Consider the following 12,967-nt stretch of genomic DNA (forward strand, 5'->3'; position numbering starts at 1 on the left):
ATCCCCAAAAGGTCAGCCACATTGCCAGATCAGTATTAGTTGGGATCTTATCCAGAATATCACACTGCCAGCCAATCATTTAATATCTAAAACTAAAGGTTTATTATAAAAGATAACAAACAAACAAGAAATGTTAAAGGGTCAAAGCAATCAGATACATACAAATTACTTCAAAGTCCACATATATCAGATTCTTACCAATATTGGAGTTTGCTGGCTTGCACAATTCCTCTGGAGTATATCCAGCACCTGGACGAGTCTTAGTCCTTTGTTTCACAGCTTCAGATGTAGAGTAGTTGATCCAGAGATAGGAAGCAGGAATGAAGACAAGATGGAGATGTGCAGCAGCCTTTCATAGTTTCTGCTATGTGGCTTGTCCCAAACAAAAGCTCACAACACAAGGACAGGGAAAAGCACTTGCAGTCCCTATATGTCCTGATGACTCATAAACACAGTCTCTGGCTTCTCTCCATGGGCTTATTGTATAGTTGATGGCCCTCGATGAATCATCAGTGCTGACACTAATCTGCCTAGAGGGTGTAACCAAGTAGCATAGCACAAGTTTTTGGATACAGATATATCACACATATCCATAATTCACAATACAAAGATGATACATACACACAAACAATATTATCATACTTGGCAAATTATAACTTTTCCAATGGTATCTTACATGGCATATCTTACATGGTAAGAATCATTGCAATTTTGTCGTGTTGGTATTAAATAATATTATAAATGGTCACTTATATTCCAGACAGTGTCACACTTATCTATAATCATGCTAATTGGTGTCTTTTTAAATAATGTGCAGGAAAACATCGCAAAACAGGAAGAGATGTTGCCATTAAAATCATCGACAAATTAAGATTTCCAACTAAACAAGAAAGCCAACTTCGTAATGAGGTTGCAATTTTACAGGTATGTTGTATTTCATTACCATTTATTTACTGTATTAATATATGATTCAATATGGGTGATAACTAATTTGGTTTGACTGGCTCAGTCAAGTCCTGAATAAAGATCTTAAATGTATTAAGTGATGCTTCTTTTTGAAAAAGATTTGAAAACAACTGCTTTAAATAATTCTTCCTACTAAAATATTACTGGCTTGGCTAATCAGCATCAATATAAAGAGCCCAGAAAAATGTACTGGAAAACAATTAACCACTGCAGATGTTTATTATTCTGAGCAAGCCTGTCAGTGTGCTTTTTATTGATGAGTAGTAACTATACCTCTGTGTCATTCAATCATAATAGATAAATGTCTGCACTTGGCATGGTAAAGTCACATTGCATTTTTTCTGGCTAACAGATGACCAGCAGTAAAAGCTTCACAACTTACAGGCACAGAGCTAGCTTTTTATTTGATTGGTTTTGATTTTAGTTTCATCCTTCTGTACTGGGGGTCTCCACTTCATATGTTAGATTGGGCTGTTGCAGCATTGGTTTTCTGCACATTTCAGGCCCTAAAAGACACTGTGTGTTTTCTTCTAAATTAACGTTCAAAATCGTAGAAATGAGTGAATGCAAACTTTTTCATAGGAATGCTGTGTCTTATATGTTTGTTCACTACCTAGAGCAATGGGGCCTCAACCACAGTTGACTTTAAAATAATATAAAATGAGCTTAGAGACCATATATTCTGACAGGCTACCACAGAAACTAATCTGTGCCTGATGGGGCAAGAATTAAAATCTAATTACCATTTATGGTGATAAAAGGTGAGTTAAAATTTGCACATTTGAGTGAGAAAAAATTTTAAACCTTGAAATTATGCCTAAAATGTGCCTGTTCAACTGTCTATTTTTAATAAAATGGTGCAATCTATATTGAACTCAAAGGTATTTTACTTGTAACCCTTATAATGATATATATTAGGGAGAAAAATCTCTGTAATTTTGAAGTCTCATGCACACTGCGAAAAATACCATGTTTGATTAACTGGTTTTAAATTCACCCAGGCTGATGTTACTACAATTTTTATGCCTTACCTGTACTTACCAGACAAACTGTGTTTAAACCATAAGAACCTGTACTGGTGGCCAGAGTTTAAGAGGCCAGAAGTCTGAACAGCTATATAGAATAGAACCCATCGCGGTATTGGGAAAAACTCATTTGATTGAATTGCTATATTTATCTTTAACAGAACCTTCATCACCCTGGGGTAGTGAATCTGGAGTGTATGTTTGAGACACCAGAAAGAGTGTTTGTTGTTATGGAAAAGCTCCATGGAGACATGCTAGAGATGATCTTGTCAAGTGAAAAAGGCAGGTTGCCAGAGCGAATAACAAAGTTTTTAATTACCCAGGTAAGAACCTAATGATAGAGCCAGAAAGATACTTAATGTCAAGTGTTATCACTGTTTGCTACATGTTCCTTTGTCATAATTTACACCACTATTTTTTTTAAAACCTAGTATTACATTATTAAAGCCTCTGTTGATACCTTCATATGCCCTGCTTATCTTCCCTTCAGAGGCCAATCCAGTAGGCATGCTCTGAGCATGCCTAACCTCCAGACAAGACTATTGAGGTGGTAGGGAGATTTGAACAGGGGCGCTCTGCCTCTTTGGTGAGCTCCTAATCACTGGACTATGGTATATCTGATGCAGGGCTCTCTTCCTCTCTTGTTAAAAGCTGTTCCACTGTTATTAAATATAAATTGGACCAGAGGCAGAGTTAGAAGGACTCTATAATCCAGTGGTTAGGGCACTCACCTGTTCAAATCCCTTCGACTCATCAGAAAGAGAGGGGAATTAAAGGGGTGTCTCCCACATCCCATCTGAGCATCCTAAGCACTGGGTTAAAAGCAGGCAAAGCATTGTAATGCATAAGTTCCTTTGTGGATCCAGGCCCCTCCCTCCCTATTTTCTTTCCACAAGCTATAATTCCCAAAAAGAAAAAAGAAAAACTCCCATGATATTGCTGTGAACATTTTGAATGCACATTTTGAAAATTATGAAGTATAGAGCTTAAAGGGGATTTTGGAAGCCAACCCATGAAACATTTTTGAAGTTCCAAAATTTCAAGGGAAAAAATAGGACTCCAGAACTGAAGGAAAGGAATTTTGTGAAAATATGTATCCGCATCCAATCCACAAACATGGTGCATGGATATCCGCAGATTTTCAGGGCTCTAAAAATTTCTGAATTTGTGTGTTCATTTAGAATATAAACTGTTTGGGACAGGAAACTATCTTATTTCATATCGTAAAGCATTTAGGAAACTTTCAGGCACTCTGTAAATAATAGCTAGTAATAATATAATAACAACAGAATTTTTTAGCTACTCCATTTTTAGAAAGTTTGGTATAATTTATGTTCCTTTTTGACTGTATTTCTCAAAGAAACTCTGAAGTGTAATCAATGATCCTCTGTTGTTTATATTAGTGTCATGAATCATATGGAAATTAAAAATAAATAGAGAGCATGAAATTCTAAACTGAATGTTAATGCTGATTTGTTTCTTCATAGATCCTTGTTGCCTTGAGGCATCTTCACTTTAAAAATATTGTTCATTGTGATCTCAAGCCAGAAAATGTACTGCTAGCATCAGCCGATCCTTTCCCACAGGCAAGTAGAACATACTCTCTCTATATAAACACTGATGCATATTAAGAAGCCCCCGTATTAAATAGTATTAGTTATGGTTATTTGTATGGACCAGGATTTTCAAAAATGATTAGTAATTTTGTGTGCATCTGTTTAGGGGTACTCAATTAGAGACATCCAAAATCACAAGTTACTTTTGAAAATCTTGGCCTCTAATCTTCCTCCCCCCCCCCCCCCCAATAATATATGACCTGATTTTCAAAAAATCAGCCATGCCACTGTGTGTGCAGAAACTTGCAGACAATTGGACATCTAATTTGTACATGATTAGAATGCAAATCAGGTGTTTTACATGTAAAAATGGATGGTTTTGGCCATGCCAATTGATCATTTGCACACATAGCCACAGTAATCACATATCAGTCTCTTTGAAAATTAGGTCCATGATTGTGAAGAATGTGGAAAATATCTGTATTAATTTAATGAGCTATTTATATACATACATCTGTGTGTTTGGTGGTAATTGCATTTCAGGCTAAAAGGTATCTAAGGGTCAAATCAGTCTTAGTTAGCTTTAGTCAGCAGGAAACGAAGTAAATGGCTGTAGATATCCCCAGTTGCTGGTACTCAAACAGATAATGAAGGTGATAATTCCTTTTAAGTTTGTTTACAGTAACATGGAATTGGAAATCTGACGGGGTCCATGGGGGGTCATACTTATTGAAATCCCAGGGAGTTTGAGATGGGAACTCTTAAACAAGGAGCTTGAAAGTGATTAAAAGCTGAGCCTCTGAAGAGACAGGGAGACACAGCAGTCTGCTGAGAAGCAGGCTGTAGCTTGGTCCTCAGGAGAGCAGGGAGAAACCAAGACTACATCAGGAGTATCTAGTCTTAGTATTTACATATTTAGGCTTTTGTTGTTTTAATCCTTTTCGCTCTACTTGTTATGTTCCTATGGATAAATAAATACTTTGTTTTGAATAAAGCTTTCTGGTGTCATTGTGTGTACCAACTGGCCACAGCTCGTGCAGAGAAGTCTATAGCAGGGTCCAAACCCTTAGAGCCGTTGAGGAAAACATGGATGGAAAACTTGTGATCCAGGCTAACAGTGGGTTGATTCCCCTCTGAGAGAAGTGCAGGCATAAGCCTGGGACTTGAAAGAGGTGCCCATGGAGAGACTGAGAGAGAGGGGCCAAAGGTACAGCTTCCCTCTGAACCCCAGCAATGAATTACAAAAGAATCTGAAGTAGGCAGAGAATAAAACAAAATTAAAATATGTTATTTCTGTTGATTTTACTATAACACTTTGTTCAAACAGGTAAAACTTTGTGACTTTGGCTTTGCCCGAATCATTGGAGAGAAGTCATTCAGGCGTTCAGTTGTGGGTACACCGGCCTACCTAGCTCCAGAAGTGCTGAGAAACAAAGGCTATAATAGGTCCTTGGATATGTGGTCGGTGGGTGTTATTATTTATGTGAGCCTTAGTGGTACATTTCCATTCAATGAAGATGAAGACATTCATGACCAAATCCAAAATGCCGCTTTCATGTATCCACCAAATCCCTGGAAAGAAATCTCTCATGAAGGTAACATCTGGTTTTGATTCTAGTACATGCATCTCTATACAGTTTAACTATATTGCCTTACATTGGGTTTTTCTCCATGAGACAAGTGACAAAAAGAAATTAAAATTACAAATCAAATACAGTATCATTCAAACTCTTTAAAACATCACCCTTGTTGGGTCTTCTACTATTAGGATCATTGTTAAATTACAAGGAACTTTTGTGTTATCAGATGACAGAAGGTAACAAAAAAGTCACAAATACCTGAAATTTCTGCTTGGAAAGGTTAATAACTAGGTGATTTGTAGAGTAAAATTCCCCATCTGTGAAAAGAAAAATAATGTCTCAAAAGTGCTGCAGTTCAGGGAAGTTCAATTAAAATGTACAGTAGTTATGTGAGAAGAAGAAATGTACAATCCCCTTAACTCTGAGTGTTCCTGAAGACAAAATTTGATTTAGTGATTAAAATTTTCAGGATTGTTCTTCTCCAATTAAAAATCAAAGGGCCTTCTTTATAAGTGTTTCAAGGTCATTAACAGGACTAAGCACCAATACTTTTAAATATATGTACATATGGTATATAACTCAAGAAAAGACTGTGTGAGCCATAAAAGTTATGATTTATTTTAGATACCATGTGTGTACACATACATATTTAATTTGTAAGATTTTTCACAGAGCAGAGCTTTTTGGTATGGGAATAATAATGTGACACAATAAGAATTTTTCTTGAGTTTGCAGGATTTAGTATTCTATATCTCCTGCACTGTCTGCTGTGTGGTGAAATAGTGCATTTCAGTGAGGGATGGAGGGTGTGGAGCACTGTTAGACACAGATTGCTCAAGGGAGCCTTAAGTTGGAGGCACAGTTATATGCATGTTCCTCAATTCTTCAGGCACTATAAGGACTAAAAGAATACATTGAGCTATGTGTTGTATTGTAGAAACTGAAGTGACTTCTGACCCTTGGCCACCCTAGGCCCAGGCAGGCAGGATGTGTTAGAGCTGCTGGGTGAGTGAGCAGCAAGTTAGAGTGCATTCTTTTCTTGCCTTACCTGCTGTTCTAACTACTGACAGTTCATAGGGTTGCCACCTCTGAGGTACAAAAGACCAGAACATCCAATATGGAGCCGTAGCCTTTTCTGTGTCGTAATAAGTCAGGCTTTTTCACCCTCTATTGGCTTGACCACGCCCAGTTCTCGAGTTGGCGGTATGGTGGTTATACTATGGGAGTGAGCAGAGTCGGGGTAGTCAGCAGCTGCCACCCAGACTTGGGGGAGTGTGGTTGTGAGGCCAGGCCAAGGCACTGGGATAAGGGAAGGTAACTGTATTTTCTGCTGCGGGCACGGGCTGTCAGGATTGGGCAAGATTACGGATTTAGCTCCCTAACCCTCCCTTTCACAGCTGGAGCTTTGATCATATTTTGGTTAATGGTATATTTTTATGCAACTGACAGAAACCAGGATTTTTAATATCCTTGGAAGACTTACAGATTTCCTGGGACAGTTGCCTCCAAAAAAAGGATGATCCTGGGAAAACCAGGACAGAGGATAACCTTATCTCCAGGGCATAGTCACTTCTGTGGGCTGAATGCTGCTTACTCTTGTAGCTAGAATCAGCTCTTGGGGACCACCTGCCACTGCTACCGACACATAAATGCAACTTGGAGGCTGCTCTCGGCTGTCTGTGGGAACTACTCACTTTCCCTGATTTGAGGTTGCTCTGTCTCCCTGCTCATGCACCTACTTGCCTCTGCACCTATTCTTCCATCCCCATCTACCTCTACAACCCATTTCTCATCTACAGACTGCCTCTGTATCCTGCCACCCTCTCTGTAGGGGAGGTAAAGGGAGAATTAAACAATTACAGAGCAGAAGGAGTCACAAACAGATGGGTTTTCAGGAGCAGACCATGAAAACAGCACCACAGGACAGAGACTGTGGAGGGAAAGGCTTAACAGGTAACAATATGGCACTAGGAACTAGAGCACTAAGCAATAGTATCAAAGACTACTGATAGATATAAAAGAATCAGCGTGGGTAATTGCCCTTGGATGTCTCTAGGGAGATCATCAACCAAGACTCATGAAGTCTCTGAACCAAACCACAGCTGAAAACTAAGTGCCTTCAGGTGATGGCTGCCTGGCTTCACTACAAAGTGTTTGTGTGAATGGATTTCCTCAATTGCTGAGTTTCCATTTTTAAACATTAGTTGTTCTATCTTATCTCTCTCTCTACCCCCACATCAGAAAGAAATATTTCTTTTCTAAACGTCTCGAGTGAATGTTGTAGCAAAAAAATCATTAGAAATAACAGAATCCTAATTTAACTACATATGACAATATATACCAGGGAGAGTTAAAGGAACAATATTTAAAATAACCTAGGAGTATTCCCCTAGTGATTAGAACAGAGACTTGGAATCAGGACTTCTGAGTTTTATTGCTGTCTCTGACTCATTATTTGTCTTTGTGTGAGTTAACTTAACTTTTCTGTGCCACCTCCGACATGTTTAAAGCATATATAATAATACCTCCTTCATAGGAGTGCTTGTAGGCCTAATTAATTGTTTTAGAGGGCTTTGAGACCATTGCATGAAAGGTGCTAGGTAAATGCACGCTTTATGTCTGTTATTGTATTACAGTGGCAGAATAAAATTTGATAAGATCAACTGAAAAAAGGTTTACAGTGTTGTAACTCTAGAAAAGTACACATAGAAAACCACCAAAAACCTCCTCAACTTTTGATATTATGTATTCTGATTGAATCTGAGTGTTGTCCACAATGCTTTATCTGGCATTAGAGAGATAAGCAGACAGCAATCAACACAGAAAAGGCAGCAGGAAATTGTCTCCCACAAGTCCCAACTACAGCAGACAGAAGATCAATCTCTGCATTCACAGGTGAAGATTCAGTAGAAGCATCTATAGAAAACCCACCTGCTGTGGTGTTATCTCTACCCTTTCCAGAGTCACAGCCTTAGTTAGGAGAGTCATCAGGTACAATGCTGCAGAGCTGAGTCTGAGCTTGTCATATATAAAAGGGGAAAAAAACTCCATACATTTTAACAATTCTAAAGATCACTGAATTTAAAAATTACTTACACATTGTGATTGTTTTATATATTTACAGTTACTTCATTGTTTGATCAGTTAGCCTATAATGGAGATGAACTGAACCAAAATCCCCAGTTACAACAACCTGAAATTTTAGGTAGGGAATTGGAGTCTGAATGCACATCCAAATTTCACAAGCTGAATTTTATCTCTAAAATGGACTAAACAAAACTCTCAAATCTAAACACTACCCATTAACTTTAGTATGTTCAATAAACAGATGCAGGGTATCTGTTTTGGGGCCAGTTTTTCTCTAGATATTAGAGTGATAGTTGAAACATACTATAGCCGGACATAAAATAGAAACCTATTTTGGCGGGGGAGGCGTCAGTTATTTCAAAGTGTTCAAATGGACTCATTTTCCATTTTTTAAAAATTGTCATGATTTTTAATTTATTTTCTTTTTATTAAAAAATGGTTTTGATGTTAATCTTTTCAGTAACTTCCAAATATCAAAATAAAAAAGGAACATTTTTTGTGAAAATCTCTTTTAAAGAGATTTAAAAAAACAAAACAACCCCACTTCTCTAATCCTGAAGGTACCCGATGAAGTCTGTGTTAGAAATCTGGGGACTAAGATAAGTGCATGACTTATAAGAAAATCATATAGCCTAATGAAGCATGTACTTGATGTATGCTATACGTCTGTGCAGCTGAACAAGCACTGCAGAGGCAATGAAGACATGCTTGATAAAATATATTCTTGGACACAGGGATAGAGACCTCAGGGAATATTTACTTCCTTAGAGTATGTCTACACTCGCACTACAGTGCTAAAATCTCGGACTGGAGCTCTGGCTCTGAAGCCTGGCTGCGGAGATGGGTTTCAGAGCCTGAGCTCTAGCATGAGCAGGAATGCCTACATACCTATTGTTAGCACTGTAGCACAAGCCTAAGCCTGTAGAGCAGGGCTCTGAGCAGGGCCCAAGCATAGTTTTTCAGGCCCAGTACAAACTTGTAACATGGGCCCCCTCCCACACACATACCACAATCCCTCATCCCATACATACAGTCTCATGAGCCATGAACATTTTTTTCCTCATAGTAACAGGGGTTGCAGCCTGGGCCGGGCCTCTAGGCCCCAGCAAAGTGTACCGTCCCCCGTCCTCCCCCAATTTGGGGGCCCTGGCTCTGAGACTCACTGTTGCGGGGTTGGTTTTGGTTTTGTGGGGTTTTTTGCACTGTAGACATACCCCTAACTGACACCTTGTAGCCTGTGGTCAGATGAGAAGCCCATATAGCTCATGTGAACTTGGGGTCTGAGAGGTTCAAGCTGAGACTAAAAGTGAAGAGATAATTGAAAATGGCTTGGCTGGAGATCCATAGCTAGAAGAGAATTCTGCAGAATAACGAAATACATTCTAATGCTAGCGAAATTCCCTAGAGAAACCTGAATTAAGCCCACACCTTGTCAGATGAAACCTGGAGCAATTCAGTGGAATTCAGAGATTAGCTGAGGCTGGCTTGACAGTAATTGAAGACACAGAAGATATAAACAAAAGGTTGCCAGCTGATAGCAAGATGAGATGTTGAGCGGCATTGATAAACTCTGTTTTTATACAAGATTACCAAAGAAATTACATTACCGCAGTACCCAGTTACTTCCATTATACTGCAGAGTTTAAAGGTATTAACAGCAACCAGCTTCCAAAGTGGAGTTAATAATGCATGTTAAAACGTCAGATGATTCGTGGGAAAAAGAAAAAAAACACCAAGCACCTTTGTGGACACAGAGCACCTTAATGTGAAATAATTTGAGTTCACCCACAACAAATTTCAAGAATAGGCAAACCCTAAAACTAATATATATATATATATATACACAATACATAAAATTAGAGGTGGAGAAAATGCAGCTGCTTGCTCGAAAAAAACATTACGTTACAATTGTTTAGCAAGTTTCTGGAGAGAATTGCTCAGGTTTGGAAGCCCAAAGCGTAACAGTTTCTTTCATTTCATCTACCAGCTTCTTCTCCACCTCAACATTATGTTACTATATTTAGTTAACAATTTTATATTCCTAAAGATATAACCTAGGTTACAGTTACATCAGGTTTATAAAACCGCTAATGATACAAAGCTATAAAACACGTGCATTGTTTTCTTATTGTCATTATTGTAGTGTGTGCACCTTTAGGAAATTTTGTAATGTGTACCTTTGCAAAAGAAAATAAAGATGCTGTAAATACAATTCTGACGGTTATTATTTATGTTTCCAAAAAAATCAATTTACTGTTTACAATTTACTAATGTGTTAAGGAAGGCAGACCAGACACAGACATGGCAATAATAATAATGCAGCATACTGGGGAGTATTGTGTGGCTGTGAGGGAACTTCCCTTTTCTTCTTTTGGCTTTAAAAAGTAGCAATACTTGCTCTTTTTGTTTAAGTTATTTTGAACTTTTAATACATTTATGAAAAGTGACTTGAGCTTTCAAGAGGGTATTTATGATTTTGAAAATCTAAATGCATAAACCAGCATTATATAATAATACTACATCACTGTTTTATAGCATTTGTCATCTTGATCTCAAAGTGGCTTACAGAGGATTGTTCCCATTTTACAGATTGACTACACACACAAAATATTTGACATCACTCTACACATAATAAAGGGAAAAGTGTAACCCTTTGGTTACATTTCAGAAAGCTGTTGTGGTTACATCCAGGGCCAGAAAGCAAGCCAACGGAGCAAACTGCAAAAATACTGATAACAGGCTTGTTTGTTCCAAGAAACAATGACATGTTGGGATAACATAGAAGAAAGCATGAAAGTGCTTGTTGGAAATGGGCAATCAAGACTGACGTAACTGGCAGAGCGAAGGCAGGCATCATCATTGTCATAACCCATGAGAAATGAAAGGTAGGGTGGTATAGGCTGTGTAGGTCTTTAAAAGTGAAGGGGAGTAATTGTGCATGATTTGTTGAAGAAAGGGGGAATGAAGGGAGGAATGCAAATAGAGAGAAGAGGTGGAGAGGATGATGTGGTAAAAATGATGAGCCATGATCTTTGGAGACGTGTTTGGAATGGATATAAATGGGGCAAAATGAAGACAGGATTTGTCAAAGCCACAGAGGAGGAGGTTGCAGTACTTTGAGATGAGATGAGGTCATCCTGGAGAATTTTAGCTCTGTGGTTGCAGAGGGAAGTCCAGAGATTCTGCAGGAACACATGGCTAGATTGAGACATGACCTGGATCTGAGGGTCTACAGGAGGGATGAATCAAGGATTATGCCTTGGTTATGATCTTGAGTGACAGAGAAGATGGTGGTGTTGACGATGGTGACTGAGGTGTGGGGCACTCCGAATTGTTCTCCTATTATGGAGTCCTACCTCATTTTTTATGCCTATGCACAGGTTAGTGTTCTGCAGTATTCTTGCTAGGTACATCCAGTAGGTCTGAACTGTTTGAATAGAAAATGATTTTTCAACATAATGAGAACTTTTTAAAGTCTTGACATGATATGTAACTCTCTATTGGCAATCATTCACTCACTTCTGACTGTTCTCCACATCATAATGAGTAATGCTGATATACTTGAGAGCAGTGAAAAAGAAAATACAGCCATGATGCCCAAAGCATTCTCAGAGGATTTGAGCATTTATATTATGCATATATGAATCACAGTAATGTGTAGCATTGATTTTCATAGCTGGTAGCACAATGGTGCTAAATTGACTGCATAGTCAAACTTAGTCCAGCAAAAACTGAGACAGGTTACATGGTCTTGGATTTATGGGTGAAGTTTTCATTTTTAATTTGTTAACAACTGTCCTAATTGTAAACCCATGGCCAGATTTTTAAAATCATTACATCCCATTGAAAAGAATGGGAGATGCTGTATTCAGAGCTGTTCTTAAAAATCTGGCTCCCAATGAGGTTAATTATTTTAGACATCTTTTGGACATTTATGAAGAATGCACTTAATTCACATCAAGCTCTGTCTATAAGTTTAGTTTACTTAATGTGATAACCTGGTTACAAAATGGATGAATCTTCTTTTTCAACAAAGACCACCAGTATCACAATTTAAAAAGATTTAATGCCTTTTCACTAAACATACTGTTTGTTTCCTTTAGCAGTTCTCTCCTCTGTAAACAATGACAATAGACTAGGCAGTTTTGTTTTCAGGTTCTGTCATACTATTGGATCAATGCTGCAGCTTTTGAGCTGCGAAACAGTACAAGGGAAAGTGTGTTTGTCTACAAAGTTTTATGGGAAGGAGGAATTTCATGTAGATATTTGTATTCGTGTTTTATTTTGCAAAATTGTAATAAAAAAGAACCGAGTTTTGATCTCAAATTTGACCTGACATTTAAGCATTCATTTTCAGTTGGATCATTACTATATCAGATCTCCGAAAGTTTAATATTCTTTCTTAAAAGGAAACCTATCTTGAAGAGTTTTTTTTTTTTTTTTTTTTTTTTTTTTAAGGTGAAAGCATAGCCTTTCTTGAAAGAAAACAATTGTAAGTTTCCTTCAGAATACAAAGTGCTTTCAAATGTTTACGGAAGGTTTAATTAAGATCCATGACTCTAATGACCCTCTTGGATTCTGCTGTGGCGTTATGTCCCAGAATTACTATAGTACTTCCCTGGCAACCTTGTTATATTGTTCCTATTTCTCATCCACATCCTCTTGTTGAATAAAATTATAATAAATATCTCCTGAGCTGCAGAACTCTCAGCATCTTAAAGAACATTTAGATGCCTCAATCCATTTGGTATGT

The 12,967-nt window shown here is 37.9% G+C and overlaps 1 protein-coding gene across 1 annotated transcript in view; it reads left to right on the plus strand.

Annotated features, from left to right (window-relative positions):
* PRKD1 (protein kinase D1) overlaps window positions 1–12,967 on the plus strand; it is a 274,425-nt gene that overhangs the window by 249,090 nt on the left and 12,368 nt on the right. The window contains exons 14-17 of the mRNA XM_067534536.1: window positions 818–924; window positions 2,153–2,314; window positions 3,479–3,577; window positions 4,875–5,142. Of these exons, the coding sequence (XP_067390637.1) occupies window positions 818–924; window positions 2,153–2,314; window positions 3,479–3,577; window positions 4,875–5,142 (636 nt within the window). The remainder of the gene's footprint in view (window positions 1–817; window positions 925–2,152; window positions 2,315–3,478; window positions 3,578–4,874; window positions 5,143–12,967) is intronic.

Source organism: Emydura macquarii, unplaced genomic scaffold (assembly GCF_026122565.2).
Source record: "Emydura macquarii macquarii isolate MOO-44397 ecotype Brisbane River unplaced genomic scaffold, CSIRO-AGI_Emac_v2 contig_374, whole genome shotgun sequence".
NCBI classification, from domain to species: domain Eukaryota; kingdom Metazoa; phylum Chordata; order Testudines; family Chelidae; genus Emydura; species Emydura macquarii.